At 47.2% G+C, this 22,843-nt stretch overlaps 1 protein-coding gene across 2 annotated transcripts in view; it reads right to left on the bottom strand.

Moving 5' to 3' along the window:
- Positions 1-22,843, bottom strand: part of LOC100679318 — a 166,412-nt gene that overhangs the window by 71,362 nt on the left and 72,207 nt on the right. For both annotated transcript variants that reach the window (XM_016984242.3, XM_016984241.2), the window contains 3 exons: positions 15,025-15,186; positions 12,985-13,168; positions 1,764-1,880 (listed from right to left, as the gene is read on the bottom strand). In XM_016984242.3, the coding sequence (XP_016839731.1) occupies positions 1,764-1,880; positions 12,985-13,168; positions 15,025-15,186 (463 nt within the window). The remainder of the gene's footprint in view (positions 1-1,763; positions 1,881-12,984; positions 13,169-15,024; positions 15,187-22,843) is intronic.

Raw genomic sequence — 22,843 nt, 5'->3', positions numbered from 1 at the left:
AACTTGATTGCAGGAAGTTTCAGAAATAGCTAGCTATAATCTTGAAGGAGTTACGGCGCAGGGAGCTTGCTCCAAATGCGCTGGCGTAGATAATCTAAACGTTACAACTCTCAAATCAAGAAGCGCCATGAATACACTATCCGCGAATATGCGCGATAAGAGATTATTCACGATGAATTTACTCTAATAAAGATATCGAATAAAGATAATAAAGATATTACATTTGTAAACATTTTCATTTTAAAAATAATCGCTTAATGGCCTTTTCGTGGATCAAGTGTGAAATTTGACGGAAGATGTCGGCGTAGCCATTCAACCATAAACATACACGTATACGATATAGATTCATCAGTGTTTTGGCCTCATTGCCAAGTCGCGCGATCGTTTGTTCAAGTTGGAGTCGAGCCAGCTAATGTCGCATAATTAGTTTAAGCGAAAAGTAAGGCCACTCAGCGCGCGCGGAGGCTCTGATTTTACACGGACTTGTCAACTTTCCGACGCCCTCCTTATCTCGACTCGCAGTTTGACCGCCCATCACTCTTATCGCGTCTGCCCCGGAATTGGCTGCTCCGCTGACATTTGTCGTCCGAGCTCTCTTTCCCTTGACTTCTCTCTCGCTCTGTTCTTGTCACGGGCTGTATATATAACCTATCTCGAATCTGGTTTATTGAGGAAATTCTAGAGGGAGAGAAAGTGATGTCTGATAAAGCCGCAACTTTGAGGATTCAACGAGTGTCAGCTTCGTGTCGAAGAATATATACCCCTCGGTGCAGTATTTAAAGTGAACGAGATTTATGATCATTTAGTTTTATGACGCTGAATTCGATAATTTACGTGGAATTCCGATTATATTCATTTATAAACGCGAATCGCGCTGGTGAAATCGACAGCGCCGTAAAATTTCAACACGTTACTGCCACACTTACACGCAGAGAGAGGTGCGAAACCGGATTAAACATCGTAATTCGTTAATCACAAAAAAGCCAATTTATCGTACATGAAATTCATTTCGCGCATGCTCACTCTCTCTCCTTTTTAACACACATATTTCGACGAATAAAAAGGGAGGCAGAGAACGCGCGAGGTACAACTTCGCATGAAACGCGATAAAAGTCAATACCCCTCGCGTTGGAAATGTCGGGGAACGTTATTATGACAAATAATCTCGTTTCTCTCCCCCCTCTTTTACTCAAATTAAACACGCTGATTGATTTACGTCAATTATCCAGCTCACGGATTTGTATCCTGCGCTTCGCCGCGTTCGTTTTAATGCGTTCGCTCGCCCGTTCGCTGTCTGTGTGTGTGTATGTGAACTATACTGCCAGTTCTGGCTGGCGAATTTCATTCGATTTACTCGGTGATTCACTGGTGATACGGGGATTTTTCAGCGCGCGCACACGCGCGATAATCGATGTGCAAGCGATCAGACGGCCATTATAATTCAATCGCAGTCGACACTCGAGCATAGAATTCGGCTGATTATTACCGGTTAATAGTACAGCGTCTCCGATTTAGGGAAGAAGAAATTTCGAAATAAAATTCTATTCGAAACCTAGTTTCATCAGTCCGTACTTCCTTCGCACACTCCGCGAGAATTTCGTGATGGAAGGCGTATACTCGCGTCAATCTGACGAGTGAAAAGAATAATGCAGAGACGAGGTGAAGAGTGAGGGGAAAGGCAGAAGTAGATGGATTCATGCTGGCTGTACGTGTGTATACGTATATGTACGCATATATAGGTGTGTATGTGTGTGTGTACTCACTGCATATGCAAAACCGGCTGCGGCTTGTCGGAAAAAAGCACAATGGGCGCCGAGAGTCGCGAGTCGCGGCCGCAGATCCTGGCTCCACCCTCGAACTGCAGCCAGCCGCCCTCGCACCTGAAAAGAATTCGGAAAGAGCGTTAGTATATGTACACAGAGCGAGGAACGTTCGTCGTCGGCGAAATTTTTATGTATTTTTCCCTGGCATAATGGAATGGAATACTGGAAGCTTTTTTCCGTGTCAAAGACTCATGTGGAAAAACTAGCGCCGCTGTCCTTTGTGCGATAACCATAATTTAGACACTGCTTTTCCATAATGTTAATTAGTTACAAAAAAGTAATATAGCGAGCATCGATTGATGATCATCAGTTGCTCGTCTACAGCGGAGTCAATTCGAAAATAGAACAAAGGCAAACATTTGTTTGTCGTGCGTTGGTGCGAAGAACCGGTGAATCAGCACGAGGTCTACTCGTCTATACGATCGCTAAAGCGTGTCGCGATCAAAAGAGCCGCACACACAGAAAAAGACAGGAAAATTGCTCCGCCGATCAGCATGCACGTGGCCCACCCCGTCGCATCAAAGGAAAGCCGCCGACGAGATGGAGAAAGAAAGAGAAGAGGAATGCATCGAACGTTCATAGAATCGAAAGCTCTGACACAGGAGTTACTCGCAAAACAGTTTTGCTTCCGTCAGATCGTCGACTCAAAATTACACAAAGTATATACAAAAATACATCCCTCCAAGAACGGTATTGAAAGTCGCTGCCGTTCATTTCCTTGGCGCGACGGCGATACATTTTCGCCTCGAGGCATGCGCACACATCGGACACGCGTATACACAGGAAAATTGACAGCCCTATTTTATCCACAGCTCCGCGCGAGCGCAAAATTCAATCAATTTGTCTCGCGCTCGGCATCGAGAGATCATCGAGAGCGCGCGCGCGCGCGCGAGAAAGTGACGCAGAGGACATAAATAATTGAAAGCGCGCTGGACACGCCTGTCGCTTAGCACGTTTCTCTCATTTCGCCCGGTTATGTTTCACGTTCCTCGCATCTGGCGTGCGCTCGCGCTCGACCTTTTCCCTATCTAACTGCTGGAACGTGAGATTCTTTTATCACGTCTATACCGGCGAAATTAAAAACGGAATTTCGTTCGGGGCTATAGCGCGCCTGGAAACACTGTGCCGTGAGTTATCATCTCTTTAGATTGCGCTTGTTGTACATCTTTTTTTTCGGCAGCGTGGCAAGAAAAGTTAATTGATCATTCGCGCGTGCGGAACGTAGCATTCTAGATTGTATTTGAAAAATTTTGTTATCGAATAAAGAGCTTCTATGATATTGCGCACGCAAAAAAAAACGGACACTCTAGCTTGATGAAAAATATTCGATTCCATCACAATCTCGATTTCACAGTGTATGCCGTGCAATTAATAACCTTCATACAAGAGAATGCGAAGAGCGAGTGATTTTCGAAATTCGCGTGGTATAACTTCAGGTTAAAAACTCGCGCGGTTAAATCTAATAAACTCAAGCGACAAGTCAAAGCCAGCCTTCCTCGCTCTCTCTAGTTTCTCACCGCGCGCTTGAAGTATAAGGGTTTATGTAAACTCGCGAAGCTTCGTCGCGTCGGGACGCGCGAACGCATGACGACAACTAACGTCTGCAGACTGGCAGTCAGCCTGAAATCACTTAAGACGTCGCGCCCGCGCGCTCGTGGTCTCCCTCCTCCCTCTCTAGTTGCAGATTTTGCATTTCGCCTTTTGGACCGCGCTCGCGGAGCAAATCAATTTACCGAGAGCGCGCCAGAAGATTTTGTAAATTTAAATGTCAACTCCGCGCGCGGCGACGAGCCGACGACAAAAGAGATGCGAGGAGATGAAGGAGAGAAAATAAGTAATACAAGGCGCGGACTGTGTCGCGAGAGTTTCTCTTTTGATTTTCTTCTTTTTTTTTCTTTCATGGGCTGGGGATATTGTGTGCGATGAGAATTTCAGCTTTGAGGGGGAAGCGTTGGAAGAAAATATCGCGGTGTATGCGGGTTGGTGTTTTTAAAAAGAACGGCGTGCAGACGCAGTAGTACAAGTGCGAGTATGATCAGCCTTTCGAGGGAGAAGAATCAACTTCGATATTTTATAATGTGATTTTTCCTCATTTTCAACCAATCGATAACATCAAGGTAAATAGAACTCCTTCAAACACGACGACAGTTACAAAACCCTCTCATCCCATCAAACTCAAATAACAAACAGTTCGCGCGATTCCTCTATACCTCGCATTTTATCACTTTCTTTCTTCAACTTTCGGCTGCTTCGTTATGCCCGACAAGAATCAAGCCGACGTCGCGATATGCACAGCGAACGAGAAAACTTTCTTCTCCCCTGCAGAGAGTATAAAACTGTGTACCGTTGCATTCGCGCCCGTTTATATATAGTTCTTCTCCGTCTCTTTCACTTCGGCATGAGTCGGATAGTTTGAGTAGGTCGAAATTTATGAGGTCTCCCGGGGGTATGGCTAATCAGAGCGTATATACAATCTCGAGGCTGATCAGTGGAGCAGCGAATGCGTTTCGTGACGAATGTGGCCTGTATCGGAGGAAGAGAAGAGGCGATAGATTCGCCGCTGGAAAAGTTGTTTGCGGATAACAATAGAAAGTTTTTAAGCGTCCGGAGAACAGCGAAGTTGCCGAGTCGGATCGCGCGGGAGGGGGATAATGTCTGAACGCGGAACTTGCGGGTGTTTATTGGAAGCTTTTTGCGACTCTTGTTTTCGATGAAATTACTTTCGCGGTGAGTGCGTATACTTCATTTCATATTGACGTATCGCTCCGATCGTCGCTTTCCGAGAAATGTTGTGAAAACCAAGGGAATATCGGTTTCCCACCGCGCTGTAGTTGCTTCTGCAGACGATACCGGAAAATTTTATTTTTCATCCTGTTTTTCGCCTGTAAATCAAAACTCGACTGTATAAAAAGTGCGCAAACAAATTGATCAATAACCGAACGAGTAAATTCTCGGGTGTCGACGCTCTGCCACAGAAGCTGCAGAGCTTCGTTTCCGCACACTGAAATTAGCAGTGCTGTCCATCGCGCGATGAAAATATGCACAATTTATCACGTGCACTCGTCCGTCTGAATAATACTAATATACGACTGCGTCGAGCGAATTTCAATACGTGAAAATAATTACATCAACGTCAAGGCGATCGTGGCGAGCACAAAGTACACGCATATCTATAGTTTTCTCCGATTGAGAGTAAGAAGCCCTAGTCCATATCAACACAAGCAATCAAAACCCAAAAGCCAGCGGTATGCTCGTAAACCATTAGAGTCGTGTCCTCCGAAAACGCAAAGGAGTCCCATAGTAGTCCCAGTTGCACAGCCAGCGAAACCGTACAACAGCTATGCGCGGCTGCCGCGACTTTCTCATCTCGACCGCGACCGGCTATTAAAAGCAGCAACTCCCGAGTTCGCGTCGGCCTGATTTATACGCGTTATTCCGGCCTATACACCAAAAGTTCCGACGAGCGTGAAATCAAATTCGGTCTCTCTTTCTGGCTATAGATACTGCGCGTAGGAGAAGGCGACGTTTTCGCCGCCTCCGCAAAAAATTTTGTTTTCTTTTTTTTACCACTAACGCATGCGTCGATACGCCGACGTCCCTTTTGCGCAGTTATCGTGCGCGCGGGCGAGAGATTGTTTTCGTCGCTGCAGGGGTTATTGCTCGGGGCGATCGATCTGCGACCGCGGCTCTCTGTCGGTGTGTGATTCGCATGGTACAGAGGAATTTTCCGGCTGATTCTGCGCATGGATTTCCGATGATTTTTACGATGATTCGCAGTGTTAGAATTTCATACGATATCGCGTGTGTGATTGAATAAAGCCATTCAATTTTGGTATGTGTATCAAAATGATGCTGCGCGCGATTCGATTTCGGAAATGCATTCATTGGAATTTTCGTCCCGCGGAACGGTAGCGCGCGCACGTACGTCGATGCAAAAACACGTGATTGCACTCAGGCTGTATAAACGTGCGGCGACTCGTGCGCGAATCTATTAGTGAGGGCATTAAAACTTGAAGCTGATGCATCTGCGAGCTTCCATGGTATAGCGACAAAATATCGACAGTCAAAATCTGTGAAATATTTGTATCCGACTGTTATGGCTAAACTTCCAAAAAGCACAACGGGCGGATTTCAGGGGAACGAATGCTGTAAACGCGTACATACACGCTTGCGAATTTTCTGGGTAATAGTCTCGTGGTCGGCCGCAATAAGTGGCTGCACTGCGCGCGAGTGTCAGCCAATCCATTAACTGATTTCTCGCGGAGAGTGTGTCGCGTCGGGCGAATTTCATTCCGCGGAGAAGCCCGTATAATCAGCGACAATATAGTGTACTGCAGTGTCACCAAGTTTGCGTTAGTCCGGAGCACAACAAAACGTTACATATTCAAAAGGACTTCGTATCTACGGCACGTATAAGAGAATGGGCGAAAGCGCGGGTAGTTGAAAAATTCCAAATTGAAGCGAAAAAGTTGAAAGTGTCCGAAAAATAAAAAATCAGTTTGATCCAGAAAAAGCGTAGCCTTTGTGAAAAAAGCCAACGGCAAGAGAGAGAGAGAGAGAGAGAGAGAGAGAGAGAGAGAGAGAGAGAGCACAGCTGCAGGAAAGTTGTGCTTTACAATCAAAAGTTTCGAGTCGCGCCCCGGCAAAAAAGCTGCAGCAGCCGATAATGGCGAGCTCGGCGTCGCCCGCTAATTGTTTGTTTCTCACGACCTAACAACACAGCGACACCAGCAGTGACTCGACAATGGCCGTTGCGCGAAACAACGCCGGGGGATCCTCTCTCTCTCTCTCTCTCTCTTTCTCTCTCTCTCTCTCTCTCTCTCTCTCTCTCTCTCTCGCGCGCGCGAATTATTCAGCGCGTCCTTCGTTATATTTGCTTTGATGCGGGAAAACGAAAAGAGAGAGAGAGAGTGGGGGAGCTTTTATTATTCCCCTGGCTTGGCTTCGCCGTCGAGTCTTTATTATCGATGGTCTTTGTTTAATTAACGCTTTTCCAGCGCAGGAGATAATAATAATTGCTGTTTAAAGTTCGACCGCAAAGTTGCCTCCTGGAATGATATAGCGTGATGGGATCACTAAGTATTTTCTGTTAAACGATTGTTGATTTCTGAATAAACTCCCTTATTCTTATTGTCTACACGATTGCGTCTGACATCACGCCGACCTACACTACTAACCCTTCTTAAAACCCTTCCCATCCTCGCGGTATACCTCATTCGACTCATATTGATGAAGGGAGAAAAATCCTACCTTTTCGCCACCATAAAACCGTCATCAACGCTCACCGCGCACACATACGCACGCGGGTATACACATAGACGCCCTGATACCGCTCAATTCAGTCCCTTTGATCACGCGCGCTGCTACGTGCCGTTGAGTTTTTCGCATTTTTACGGAACCCTCTCGTCGTATCGCTGCAGAGGGAACAGCGTCCGATCAATTAAATCGCTTCGGGAATCTACTAGCGGTGCACGAGCTTGCATAGCTGCGCTCGTATTTTCCCTGCCTCTCTCTCTCTCTCTCTCTCTCTCTCTCTCTCTCTCTCTCTCTCTCTCAACGCTTCTGGCTTTGTCATCGGGACGCGTATAATGAGGCGGTGGCCTCGCGCATACGCGCTTTGAGTCGGCGCTCCACATATAGGCCAGTGTTTGCAGCGCGCACACACGCACGTATAGGCTTCAGACTTTAATTGAAGCTTCGCGATACGCCTTTAATTATGGAAATAACTCGCAGTGTAGCTCCCTCTCTCTATGTGCGGTTGTGCTGGCTACTTTGCGACCGACTATTTTGGCCAATCAATGACTCTGGCGAGTAATTTTAGAAAATACCTCGGGCGATCAGTGTCCCTTGTGTCGGAATCCATCCAGCTGAGCGTCTGCGGGCAAAAATAGAGTGCCGTGATTCGGGGCAGTTTTAATCTCCGTTTCCGCGAAAAACCGCTTCCGAGCGCCAGCAGCCAATAACGTAAAACACTGCGAGCGTATACTCGAGCGAGCATCGGCTCGTTTTATCAGACTAGCTGGCGGCGACGGCAGACGTTATATACTGGAGCGATTTCAATGAGCCGAAACTGCGCGCGCTGAAATACGTTCATCAAGTCGTTGTGGTGCGTGTTTGTCTCCCGAAAAAGCTTTTAGCTGTAATACGTACATCGAGATCAGCTTGTGTCCTCGAGGTAAAACTACCTAAAATCGAGCGTGTAACCGTTGAAGCGCAAGCTCAGCGAAAACTTCGGAGCCGCGCGGTTGAAATTTTAAGGAACGACGACGACGTCGTCGTCCATTGTTTCTCTCGGGACTCCTGCACGCAATTACTCGAGGGCCTATAACGATGCTAGAGGAAAGAAGCCGCGCGCGCGCGCGCGAGCGATTCTCATACAAATTCCGGAACCAGAGGCTCGTAATCACGGCGAAATTAAGGCCATCCATCAAAAGCGCGAGCGAGCGGCGGCCCACTTAATGGTATTCTCTCCGGCGGGCTCCGTAATTTTCACTCGTATCCACTCCGGCTACAGCTCCGAACGCGATGTGTACGGCGGGAAAAATGGCTGACGGGAGTGACTCGAGAGATATGTTAATGCGCGAGCGATGCGAGAGTAAAGATTCTGTTCATGAATTTGCAGCTTTGACGGAATGATTTGCGATGCGAGCTGATATGATAATGGACGTAGTGCAACGTGCGCGTCGATGAATGTATTAGAAATAACGACGATGACGAGCGTAACGGGGCGTTGACAAACCCCGGAGTACTGCGACTAGCTCCTAGTCCCTTCAGTGAGGTAATAAAGTTTTTCAAACTCTAGAGCACGCGGGTGTCGCGGAATTCGAATCGCGCTACGCGAGCGGCATCGAAAAAAGGGGGTTACTCTCGAATGAGCTCAAAGAGAAGAAGGAGAGAAAAGAGTCTCGCTAGAGCGACAAGCTGCGCACAAAAAAGGGTCAGGCGTTTCCTGCTTCACTGTCGCAGAGGCTGCACTCGCACACACACACACGTATCCACGTAGCGTCGAGGGGGCCAATCGAAGCCTTTCAAAAATGCACACCGGCACCGTGAGAGAGAGAGAGAGAGAGAGAGAGAGAGAGAGAGAGAGAGAGAGAGAGAGAGAGAGAGAGAGAGAGAGGGAGAAGGGTAGTGTCACGTGGGGGTGACCTAATTGCAGCCGTGCTCGGACCGCCTTGAGGAGAGCAAGGGGGACCTGTTATTCCACTCGAGAGAACTCGTGCCCCGGCATTCGAGATTAGAAGAGCGAGCGAGAGACATCAGCGTCTCGCCAGCTGTGGGAAAACAGAGAAAGCTCTCTCTCTCTCTCTCTCTCTCTCTCTCTCTGTATGTGTGCTGAGATCAGCTTTTCCAAAGAGGTACACGGCTGCTTTTTAACGCTGCGCTGAAACAGGAGCGAACTTTCCTAGTGGGCGTGTATACAGAGCGAGAGAGAGAGAGAGAGAGAGAGAGAGAGAGACGCTTATGGCTGCAGCTTATGTTTGTCTTTTTGCCTACTCGCGTAGTTGTCGCTCGTCCCTTGTACACAGTCCCTGCACGAGTCGAGCTTTTCCCCTGCCTATAACGGGATCGAGCTCGTCGATTCGATTCTCGAAACGCGAAGACGCCGAACTGAATTATTCAGCCGCGAGTCGATCCGCGCGGGCCAATTAATCAGATATCGAGCGAGTGCAGCCGTCGAATCTCTCATCTTTTTGTCTCGCGATAGCGCGCGGAGAAAGGCCGAGCTTTTCCCCTTTCTTTAATTAGCAAAGTGAATGGCGGCGAGTCGGGAGAGGACGAAAAAAAGCAGCCGGTTCAGTCGCGAAGAAACTCATTTTCGCGGCTCCGGCGAATAAACTCTCCGGAGAGAGAGCGAGGAGTTAATTAAAATCGATCTCGCGTTTCTTCGTCGTGCAGACAATGCACCCTATAAAGAGGGGCAGAAGGCGACTGCGAAAGGTCCGGTGCTTAATACAAGGCGGAACACTGTGTACTGCAGTGTTCTCTCTCTCTAGCTAGCGTGTGTTTATGTCGCGAGCGCGTAAGCTTTACAAGCCGGGCGGTTCTCTCTTGGAATATAACTCGCATCAACTTAAATTATACGCTAGCTTATGTACGTGTGGGAGAGAGATTCGCGAGGCTGATTCTTAACGGTGCAGAGGCTGCCGCTGTGGAAATTGTTTCGGGAGCTTTTTCGTGGATTCCGAGGCTGCGTTGCGCTGCTCTACCTCAGAGAGAGAGAGAGAGAGAGAAAGGAAGACGGAGAGATTGTTAGTTTTGGAAGTGGGCGGCGACGAAAAGTTCGGGGCTGTAATTTCTATTGTATGCGAGGAGGCTTGTTTCTTTTGAGGCTGGCTGTAATGAGAATTAAAACTTTGCTAATTGAAACTGCGCGCGCGTGTGTCTATGTGCGGGGTCGGATGGTGTTTGCAGACGGAATGGAGACATGAAGAATTCAAGCTTCGCCGGTATATAAAGGTGGCGGGACGCTTTGCCCCGGGTACAGGTATTTTATTTGCCGAGCTAGAATCCGCCGGATATTTTGTTCCTCTATTTGTGCCCGTATGATGTCAAAATGTATCTACTAATACAAGCAAACTGTGTATTTTTCTCTTTCCTCTTTGCAAGAGCTGCGAAAACACGACTCCGTGTATGTGTGTAACGTGCGCTTTACGTTCCGGAAATAAGCTCGTTCTCGGTGTATAGAAGAATCGTTTTCCTATAACAGTAACGCTAATGAAACTCGAAGTACAGCGAATGTTTGAACTAGGCAGCGGAGTATTTTCGAGGAACGAATTCGTGATTATACGCTTCGATGCTGTTATGAATGAGGTAAAGTTTCACAATTTTATTTGATACTCGTTCACAAGAACCAGCTCTCTATATTTTCATTGCATCGACGTTTAATCGAATACAAGCGTATACGTATTCAAAAAAGAAATTTCAATCAAAGTTTAATTTTTAACCTCTCACATCGCGCAGAGAGCAGTATTCCTTATCGAAAATTTATTACACTCGCATCGATGTACCCGAAACAAGATAAAAAGCACTTTTTCATTTCCTCGCAGATTCCAGTATACGTATACATAGCAGTGGCAAAACGCCGCAACGAACAAAATTACAAGCCGCGGGAAAAGGCTCGCGCATTTGTTAACATCGCTCTTGTACATCTCTCTTTCTCGATAAATTGGAAAACTTCCAAAGCTATCCCTATAGCCCAACTCCATGTTCGGCAAATTTCGCGTTTATTTTCCAAACTTCTCTCTCTCCTGCGCGTGCACACATGCGCTCATTCTCGCGCCCGCCACATCGGCTCTCGTTAAAAGAACTAGAAGAAGAAGAAGAAGAAGAAGAAGAAGAAACGAAGATTAAACAAAGAGAGCCCGAGAGCCGGTCGTCGTGAGAGAAATGAAATGAGCGCAATGGAAGAAAAAGAATTAATAAAGAAAAAAAGACAACAAGAAAGTAAGTAAAGAACACATATCGAGAAAACTCGAAGTATGGAGGAAACCTCTAGAAAGAGTTCCGGAGAGAGAGAAAGAGACACGAAGCAAAGCCGGACAGCTGCAGTCGCCGTATATACGCGAGGTACAAGAGCCAGGGGGGAGCGAGTCTGTCACCTGCATCAGTTATTTTAGTCCCCCGCTGCTGCTACTGCTGCTACGCGTCGAAAAATTGTAAAAAGTTTTACGGGTCGTCAAACAGACGGCTGCGCGCCACGCCGGCGCGAAACACATAGCTCTGCTCGCGCCCGGGAAAAAGAGCGAATAAGTGCGAGTCGTATTACTCGTTCGAAGTTTCGTGCGTATAGAGAGGGAGGGAGGAGGGGGAGGCAAATGGGAGAACCGGTGCAGCAGCAATTTTTCCCAACTGGGAGGATTGCGCGTGTACAGCGAGCTTGTCCCCCTTCGAAGTATGACAAATTGAAAGGACTATCGACACGAACGATCTTCGATCGTCGCGCAGGGGGAATTTCGATGGAGGGTGTGTAAGAGCGATATTAAAAACAAAAACAGATGCATTAAAAACCGGTTGACAGTCACTGCTGGCGTTCGATGAATGTCCGGCTGAGATTTATCGGCTTTTTTTTCGCTGGGCGCCAATCGATGGGTATTGTTTTATTAAACGTAAAGTATTTATTACTCTTGGTGTGACACGCGTGCTACAAAGTCAGGCTGACGGCTGGTATGAAATTTGATATATATTATCGTCATCGGGTGAAAAAGCGATAAGAATGACGTTGGTTTATTTATTATTTCGCTGAAATGAATTCATCAACCGTATACTGTAACATCTAAAATGTGGGGAAAAAATAGAATACACGCGCATTGAAAAAATAATGCAATAAATTTACCGAGCTTCTCGTATTTTTTCTGCTGTGTGAAGTCCTTTAAAAAAAAAAATCTTTTGTGCGCTCGTTTTTTTTTATACACGCGGCGAACGTAATTTTAGCGAACTGCGGCGTATATTACAAAGTTGAATGCACTAGAGTGAACGGAAAATGATCGATGCTTTCCAATATTATGTTGACGCTGTATATTCGATATAAGTTCACTGTTTTAATACCTATATGCAATAATCGATCACCCGAGCGCGAAACGCCAGTGTACATTATATTCCGCAAAAATTTAACCGTATAATCAGCCTAAAATTCGAGACGCTTCGGTAATTTGATGCATCGAGCGTTCGACGAGTATATTAGCATAGCCAACTAATGCCATCGTAAACCAGCGCACGTTTTTAAATACCTCAGCAGCTCGTGACAGAGAGCCAGTAGCGGAAAGTCTCTCCCACCGAAAACCATTAAAACATCAATTCACTCACCTCCATTGTATAGCTCGCTATCACATTCCACAAAAGACCAGCGGCAGTCCGACGCCAGAGCAAAAGAAGGAAAAAGCTGCTGCAGGAGTAAAAAGGAAGTCAGAGGCTATAGCAAACGCTTTGCGGAGAGTTTCTCGGCGCGTGCAAGTGACACTCGCGCGCGCGCGCTCGGCAAGGAGGTTCTCGCACAAAAGGCAGAAAAGTCGTTGCCTCTTACAAAAGATACAAAACGCCTCGAGTCTTTATGCTCTATACATATAGGGAGAGCGACGCACACAGAAGAAGCGCATACCTGTGATACAAGCCTGTAAAAAAAAGGTGGAGAGAAGAGAAGGAGTTTGCGTTATATACTCACGCGGTGCCGTTGTGCCTGCCGATGGATATCATTCGCCAGACCTGTAGCTCGACTCTCTGGCCGGTGTCCGGGACGAATCTGTAGGTACATATCGAGGGGCCCTCGAGCTGCGGCGACTTTATTTGCCCGAAGCCCCGATCCGATTTGTCGAAGAGCTGCCGGCTATCCAGCGTCACGTTGCACACTGCGAACAGCCAAAGAAAACACGAGAGCTTGAAAGCTTGCCTCGCCACAAAACCAGCTCCACCATATCCTCTCCCCCCCCCCTTTATACACGTATATAGAGACGCCTCGCTATGTACACCGTTATCCCCCGTGCAGTATATAACTGCCGGCTATACACACACGCGCGTTCTTTTGTTCCTGCGCGGCTATTCTCGCGGATACTCTCTCGTGAGAAGCACTCGTACGTGCGGCAAAACACTTAAGTCGAGCACTTCGAGGAGAGAGAGAGAGACTCGCCAGCCCCCGACGAAAACACGCGAATATTGCGTGAAAGCCGTTTCACGACTCTCCTCTATGCGTTTATGAAAACAACAGTCGCAATCTCGGCGGAATTTCTTGACGGACATGGCTGCTGACGCATAATCGACGAGAGAGAGCAAAAGCGCGCGCTTTTCAAAATTACGCACTAAATGCGTTATCGGGAATCGCGACGGAGAAAGGGAAGAGTGTGTATGAAAAACTCTCGCTCCAAGCCAATTAATCGCGAAAAAATGGCAAAGGGAGAGAAAGAGCGAGAGCGAAGATTAAAGGAGTGCGCCGAGCTCAAAGACTAAAAGGACGCGCGGGCGTATAAGTGGGTTAACTGACCAGCGCGTCGATCGCTCGCTGAAAAATTCGCGTTCAACCACGTGCGGGCCTCGTGAAATCCGATCATAAAGGTCGCCGCTGGGTAAAGGTACAGTAATTAAACGCCGATTAGATTCGATTCACGGAGCCGTAGATTTCGATGCTGCTGCCTGATGCGACTTTGCGAACGCGATTATAAAAACGAGATTAAAACAGTCCCCGACGATGGCTCTCGAATAAGTTTCGATTATCCGATCAATCGCATCGTTATACGGGACGATAGTTCATCAGCTGGAGCAGTATTGTACAGTAACAATCTTCTCGACCGACTGCGCTGCCGGTTCGCGTTGTATTCATAAGATTCGACGTTTTAATGAAGCCGCGCCTGCTGAGTCGTGAACGCGCGCGCAAGCACTACTCGCGGAAAGCTCACGACGGCGCGAGCTTTTAATGTCGCGTTATAATTGACGCGGCTCTCGTCTCCGAGAGCACTGATTGGTAAGAGGCTTTACGACTCGGATAAATAATTCTCGTCGATTTTTTACTGTCGTAGTAAATTGTTATGGAGCAGCTGTCGAGCTTTCACCGGCGAATTTGCGTACGGGAGATAATGTACGTTTCTCGAGTGCATGTCCGTTGTGTAGAGTGAAAAATTTTTCAGCTGCGCTGGTGAACGTTGCATGAAAAATGTACGATAGCGCTTTATCGCGCGTGCTCTATAGACTTCGTGAAACTTGCAAGCTCAAAAAGCTCGCGAGATAGCCGCTATAAATACAATCAATTATTTCGTCGCCTCTATGCACTTTTGTGATGTCCGACTCTAAAGGCTGTGTCTGGTGTACACGCTTCGGATATAAACTATTTGAGAATCTTAATACGCCCTAGTCAAACTCGGACAATATTACGAAATTCCGCGACGACGACACAACAAGAGCAACAATCTCCGAAATACCCGGGCGCAACTTAACGCACACGTCATAATCAAAAAGTCGCGGCGAATTCCTCTGTCGGTCTGGGCACACACGCAATTATTTCTCGTGCGCGCGCGTAAAGGGCTACTGCGCACATAGTTTCAACGACATAGAGGACTCTCCCTCTCAGTCTCGCGCACAATAGTACGTCCAAAGGGACACTGGCCTATTTATCCCATGCCAAGTTGCACGTACAGCTACATACATGGGTATATACATATAGAGGCGTGTCTATGCATGTAGGCATATATATATAGTATGGGCTGCATGTACTCACTGCTGGCGCAGTATTTCTCGAGGCCGCACTGCGTGCACCTGTTTGGCATTGCGGCGCCGCAGCTGCAGCCACCCGACGGCACGCAGCAGGCGCAGGCCGTCTTTGACGAGTTGAAGCTGCACGGGCAGCCCGTCTGGCTCTGCGTCCAGAGGTCGATCTGACCTGTAAGCAAAGCAATGACGACACAAGCTAATTAGTTAATTATGGAACACACAGGCTGATGGGGGAGAGGGAGAGTGATAGTAGTAGGCTTCGGGAGCTGGAAATGATTACTACTACGTGTCGTGGGAGGATGCGTTATCGGTGACGATTATTGCTGTGGTAATTGAGTTTCTCCTGAGGGACTGATTGTGTGTTATGTGATTGAGGCTGAAATTTTAGTAGTACATATTTTAGTAGTAAGTAGTAAAAAAATGTACCATTACAATATAAGCGTTCTCTCTAAGAGACAGCAGCAAACAAGAAACGTATCGATAATGCGAGTAGAATACAGACGGCCAAAGCCTGTCCAAATAAATGGCTCCCTGCGCCAGCTTCGAGTCTCCCGATAAATCGAGACAAACCAGCGGTATTTGGGAAAAAAAGAAGGGAAAAACCGATAGCTCTCCGGCAATATCACGTGCGACCAAAGCTCGAAAGCAAACGCAGAGGCTGCGCGCGTCTCTGAAAAATCCCGAAATGGTGCGCGCTCTGCGCTGATAGTTCGGAGAAAGGGCGAGCGAGCGAGAGGTCAAATCGTTTGAATCGTTGTTTCGATTGCTCTCGAATTCGCGACGCTACAGCCGGCGCTTGTCTTCTTTTTTCTTTGCGACGTCGAGTCGTCGACACACAACGAAACAAAAAAAAAGAAGAGAAAAAAACTGACACACACTGCACACGCGATGAAAAGCTCTGACAAAGAGCTACCACTGCGCGTTCCAAGTTGAAAGCCGGATTTTAAGTGGCGCTGTATACCCGTGCGGAATGAGAATCGGGAGAATTAACTTCGAGTTCGAGTTCCAGGAAGATCCTCTAACTCGCGACACCATACACACGTCATCCAGTTCCTTTTTTACGATTAGCCCATGATTTATCGGCGGCAAACATTTTGTCAGCGTCACGCAAACTTCTCCCGCCGTCTCGGGCTTTCAACGCGGTTAAAGGCCATAATAAACCCCCGCAACGATGGCCTGTATAGGTGTGAGCTGTGAACAGCAGCAGCAGCAGCGTCTTATGATCGATCGAGCAGCTCTCGCGATAAATTTTCGCGGTGGCGGCACGTGCTCGAAAATAAAAAGAAAGAGCCTCGATACGTCAATATCGCGCGCGAGGAAATACAGAGGGGCACTTGCGCGCGCGCGCGCCACTAAAAATAAAGCGAACTTTATTGCGGTCGTTCGCTTCGCGCACATCCGCGGAAATGTATTTCGGCCGAGGCGCGCGGAATCGAAGAACAGCAGCAGCAGCAGCAGTATGACAGCGTCAAAGCGGAAGAAGTGTCGTGAAATTATTAGGCGAAACGCGCGAGGTATTGTTGAAAGTTCGCGTTTACCTTGTTAAGGATTCCGCTCTGTGCTTCGCCGTTTCTATTTTCGAGCTGGAACGGCGGACGTGGAGATGCATTTTTAATAGTTTCCTCCTGTCATAAAGCTAATTGAATTCGAAAAATGTATTTTCGCTTTGAGCAGCGAGAGAAAAGCGGAGGTCTGACTGCAGCCAATTTGTACTACTGAATTCAATCCTCCTGGACAATTAAAATAAAAATGACAGCTTCAGGCGCGCGCGATTCTTTGAGAAAAAACTCGTGCCAAGGTGGTAGAGAGAGAGAGAGGGAGAAAAAAAGACGCTGGAAACACAATTTTCTCCGGGGGCAAAGAGAAAGAGATTCTGGGAAATACAATAAGCTTCGTTAGGAGATTCACGCGGCGCGGCGGAAGAATGGAATTCCATTGAACGCTCGACAAAAGCAAAGAAGCTTCGATAAGAGGAGAAGCAAGAAGACCGTTCGGAACTGCTGCTGGGGCGTTCGATTATTGGCCACTTTAATTTGCTCATATAGCCTCTATTAGAGCCCGGAGGAAAAAGGAGGAAAAGCTACGGCGGAATTATTTAGCGGCGCTTCTCACGGAATCTCTCTCTCTTTCTCTCTCTCTCTCTCTCTCTCTCTCTCTCTCTCTCTCTCTCTATCTCTCTCCCCCTCTCTTTCTCTCTCCTCTTCGAGATATAAAGGAGATTAAGACAAATCAGAAGGGATAAGCATCGGCAGTTAGTTTGCTACATCTGCTGGATGGACTCTGGCGGCGCGGAAAGTAATTATGTGGAACGAAATCGATTTTAAAAGCGTCGACGACTGCAGCCGTCGCGGCTCTTTAATTTTATAACGCTTTGTCTTTACTGCGCTCTCGATGCCGTGATCGCTGTTTTTTAACGGCTATAACGTACATCGAAAATGCACCGTTTACTTCATCAGCGAACGCAATTACACAGCCAAGAGGGACTTCGTATACGAATATACAACGCGAAATATCCCACCATTCAATTTGCTTGATGCAATTTCGCCAAAAAGCGTTAAAGCTGCCCCAACGGACCATATACTGTAGCTGAGTATATAGACGGGCGAACGGAAAAGGTATCGCGAAGTCGTAGATCAAAGCAGCGGTATAGCGCAGTAGCATCAGTAGCAAAAGACCAACCAGACGTGTACCTGGACGACGACGACGGTTTCAGGTGCAGCGAGCATCGTGAATGCATTACCGCGACACATAATGGAGAGAAAATAGTAGCCGAGCGAGAGAGAGACTCCTGACGGCGCTCCGGGGCTTTTCAGAGGTCATCTATTATCCCAGCATTGAATCGCGCTCGCTCTCTCTCTCCCTCTATTACTGTATATACATAGAGCGAGCGCTGCCGAAGCTGGAATTGGCCGAGCGAGCTCGTTACGTCTAATTTTCTCGTCCTCCGTGTGTGTGTGTGTGTCCTTTTGCGCGCGACTACGGTGTAATGTCGTCAAAGGACTGGTATATAGCGAGAAAACGTTAACTTTTAATACGGCAATTTAACGAGTGAAGTAACTCGCAGCTCCGCGAATCAAACGAAAACTCAATAGGTATAATATACGCGCATAGCTGCAGAGAGCGCGTCAGCTCGAAACGCGCGACGCAAAATGCAGGGCGTGTGTGTACGCTATGGGCTAATCTGCAGAGCGGAGTAGGCGCCTGGATTTGATTTCATTCGAGTATAGAAGCTAGCTAGCTCCCGTGTGTGTACGCCGCAGAAGCATCGGCGGAACAATCATCCGAGGCGCGTAGGCCTCTATACATGTATATGCATAGAGGAGGCAATTGCACCGCGCGCGCGTTACAAGTCCATCTAACGATGGCCGGATATGCGATTGCGGCGAATCCGCTGCAGCATCAGCCGCTCTATCTCTCGCTCGCCCTCTAGACCACCCATATGTATGACGAATATCAACGCGTGTGGAGTTGACGTCACGCGTTAATGCGCGGCGCTCGGCTACCGGAGGAACGATTTTCGTTCGATTGTATGACATTTCGCGCTACATATTCGAGCGCATACTTTTATCGATCGCGACGCGCAACAATTCAATCGTCGATCGCTGTATGATAATACACGGTTAGCAGAAACGCACAGCGTATTTTCCGATGAAGCTTACAATTCGTGACGTCTGTGTGTGTGTGTGTATTACGTAACGTCTATACTGTTGGCGCCGATTAAACAGACGGTTTTCCCGGTCAGCGTTCTAACCTTCGAATCCGCCCGCCGCCGCCGAATTTCCATATGCATTTGCACTTTAATTGGCTCTCCGGGCCGACTATCCATTTAGCTGGAGAGAGCTAGCTACGCTCGCCGCCTTGGCGCTGACATAAATACAAGCTGCGCGGCCTGATGTCTGGCCTGGAGAATTAGCTCGATCTTCGCTCCCCGGCGTCGATGACTGCTGCTGTTCAGCTTCTCGGCTATGATGGCCTGCTGTGTATACTGTGCGCCCCACCTCTCGCTCTCGCTACGTTTGTTCGAAAATAGAGCGGAGTGTACTGTTGTACATACGATATCGGACTTGGTGATTGAGTATACCTTAACGATATATTGTGGGCATTATGTAGGCAATGTTGAACCGAGGAAAGTTAGTAGGACGCGTTGGAATACGTATTTACACTTCTTTATTTTAGAAACTTCTCTTTTAACTGGTTAAATCTTGGTCAGAGTAATTATTCCGCCGACGTGCTTCCTGGAAAGAGCTTCCCCTGCAGTGATTGTTCAATATTCTGAAAATTATGTTACTTCTCTTATTCCACGAAATACGAAGCGAAAATCAAAGGTTCATTTCAATTATACCTTCTCTCTTGAACTGTTATTTATAAAGCTCATCGCGATCAAAAGGTTCGTTCGTTAATTCACCACTGAAGATAATGTATATTGAAAAACGCTCATTCGTATAACCGATCATATATTTTTGCCACAGCTTCATTCTGCGAAATATCGGCGTTTCCGGGTAAACGCTGCAGCATTTGATATATTTTTTCTCAATCAATTTAACTCGAGCAAAAAGCATCGGACACATTATTATCAAGCTAATGCGTTGAGTGGAGTAGTAGTACAGAGATAGAGAGATAAGGGACATGATCCGTATCAAACCCTAGCCGATCAATTTCAACGATCCGAGCACGCAAACGTGTACGCGTCAATCGACGACAATTGTCCGATATGCGCACCGGCCAATTAAGGTATATGTAGGACAGGTGGAAAGGGCGGGAGGCTCGCGTGCACGCGAGTATCAACATGGCAAGCTGCGGCCGCCACCGCACGAGCTGCAGCACTACTCGCTTATGGACAAGCCCGCATACGTGTGTGCGTGTGTGTGTGTGTGTACACGCGAATGATCGAGCCAATGGGGCGTTTCAAAATGCACGACGCATGTCTCGGCCAATTTGAGTCGCCTACTGAGAATAGCGACTGGGTCTGGATCTATCTCTCCTTCGATCCGCTTTGTTGGAGTTATGCAGAGCGAGGACGGAAAGTGAGCGAGCGATGACGGTCATCTGAATTTTCTATGGTGGCGGCTTCATGAAGGATTTATGAAGTTTCGTTTGACGATTCGATAATCAAATAACTTGGTTTTACGTGAAACTGAATTCGTTGTTTTTTTAATAACAAGAGAGAGAATATTCGAGTTATTCGATGAATATTTGTTGTTTAATTAAAATGCTCTACATTGATTAATAAATACACAGCGTTCCAATAAGTCAGTACGAAAACGCTTTATAGGTACGTCATTAAATTTCGTGAAAAAAGTTCACATGATATTGAAAATTCCTTTAGTTTTTCACCGTGAAAAGACATAGTAAATCACAATAAAATTTTCGTTCTATACTCCGAAATACCATAGTCGACGGAGCCACTGATGCGGATATTAAAAATGAAATATGCACACCGCGTCCGAATATAAGGGAAAAAACGTAAAACAAAATTTGAAATAACGATAAAACGTTAGACATTAATCAAGAACTAAGCCTCGGTCAATGATAACAGCCGTAATTTATACGAGGTCGACTCGCGAGCAATGACAAACAGACGGACAGCGATGATGAAGAGCTCGAAAGATGGACCCTTCGAGCGTTAAGATCCTGAAAATCCGTAAATGGTAGCGATGATGGTGACAACGAGGGACGAGAGGGATCCGAGTCGACACTGTGGCCACTGGACACACAGTGAAAACTGCTGCTTCACACGCGTCGCTCCTGCAGATATATGTCCTGGATCAAGTCAGTACTTGGTTTATACTCTGACAAAGATATAATGAGGCGATATTTTCTTTTTTACCCGGGGGGCGACACCGGCTGTGCCAACTCGAGCTTTAATGGGGCTACTTGATTTGGTTTGATTCATTGGCTCGACGAATTGCGGAAGTCGTTGACATGGATTTGCGAGATCAGGCTGGCCTTTTATGACGCGAGCATTTTATCTTTATTACGTTTGTTATTCTGTCAAACGACAGCCGTTTTCCTTTTCATCGAAGAATAGAAACTATTTTACTTTTACAAAGCAACGGATAAACTTATTGTTTAGACATATTAAAGTGTATTAAAGCTCAGTTCGGAGAAGAGGGAGATTCAAGCGATGACGGAGATCAGCCGACTACTTATGTACCCCTCTGGCCTTATACGGATCTGTAAATTAGACACTTGAGCAGCAAAGACAGACGCGGCCTCGAGAAGGCATACAGCAAATTCTCTTTATTGCGGATGAGCCGCGCGCACACGTATGTACAAAGCCGGCTCTGAGCCACCGCTTGCGCGAGGATGAATACGCTTAATACTATACATCTGCTCGGCGTATGTGTTCAAGAATGTGCCGCCTCTTGGAATCTTCGCGCATTTGCGAGCGGATTCAACAATGCAGCGGAAAATTAAGTTTTCCGCGAAAGCATTGAACTGCTGCAGGAAACGTATAATCCGCCTGTTGTTTTCATGGTATGGTATCCGAGATCTTTCGACGAATTATCCTTGGCTCTAGTTATAATACGCGTGGAATATTTTTTTTATTAAAAAATCTATCCCGAAGCAGGTAATAGGTGAAGAGCCTGGCGCGGGTATATACGAGGCAGCAAACTATGCTCGCCCGGAGTTGATAACCCCGTAATCCCGGAGCAAAATCGGCTTCGCGTTCATACGGATGTTCGAGATTAGGTCGATCCGATTACAATAACCCATCATCTTCAACTTGCCGCGACTGCATACAAGGTTCGTCCTCGTATATAGTCTCTTTTTTCCTTCAATCTGACGTCATTGTTTTTCTCCTCCTTCTCTCTCACGGCTGCTATTAACTCTCGGACGTAGTTTCAAAAGTCGATTAATTCTAGGTTTCGTAGCATTTGTTTCTACTCATCGAAAACACGCAAAAAGTATCTCCCCCCGAAAATTCAAAACGATACGCTTTTTCATCAAACATTCAGCCGGCGTATCGTACAACACTCTTTCAAATTCATCGCATCATTGAACCCATTTCCCGGCGTATCGCCCTCGAAACAATACAAGATCCTAGCCATTCGAGCGCGTAGCACACCCGCCTCGATATAGAGGCAGCAGAGAGAGACTGAAAAAAAATTCATAGCGCCGAGAAGGAAAGCAGCCCGTAGCCATGAAAATGTTCGCGCGCGCGGATAACGCGTCCCTATATCCCATAACGCCGTATACGAGCGCGAAAGTTTTCATGCCACGCACGAGGACAAGCTCCCACACGTGAGATTTCGATACATATACGTATCTACGCAGAGAGTGTATCGAATTTCGCGAAAATACCGCCGATACAGCCCCTCGCGAAAATTGACGGGGTATATAGGAAAAAAGAGGGGCTCGACTACTGCGCTCCGTAAAGAGGAATAAAAATAGCGACGCGCGGCCCGAGAGTGTTTCGGGGGGGGGGGGGGGGCGATAGCGTCGTTCGCACTTCTGTCTGCGCGCTCGTTTCGGCGACATAAATACACCGGTTTTCTATCGGCCTCTTGCGAAGGGAGGTGAAAAAATATATATATATATAGAGAGAGAGAGTCGTCCGGATACACAAAAAGCTCGAGGGGGATGAAATAGAGAGAAAGCAGTCAATATGGTCTCTTCCATAAATTCGGATATCCGAGGATAAAACCGAGAGTGGGTCTCCTCTCTCTCTCTCTCCAGGACCCTCGAGCAGACTCTTCTCTCTTTTTTCATTTTACGGCCCAAAGCCCGTGTACATCGGAAAAAGTTTCCAGATGCGCTGCCCCCGGTGTATTCCTCCTCGGCAGTCCTGCTCCCCTGTTATTTCCACTGCGAAATTGATTCGC

Source organism: Nasonia vitripennis, chromosome 3 (genome assembly GCF_009193385.2).
Source record: "Nasonia vitripennis strain AsymCx chromosome 3, Nvit_psr_1.1, whole genome shotgun sequence".
Taxonomy (NCBI): Eukaryota; Metazoa; Arthropoda; class Insecta; order Hymenoptera; family Pteromalidae; genus Nasonia; species Nasonia vitripennis.
The sequence above is the reverse complement of the archived record's forward strand: the minus strand, read 5'-3'. Positions and strand labels throughout refer to the sequence as shown.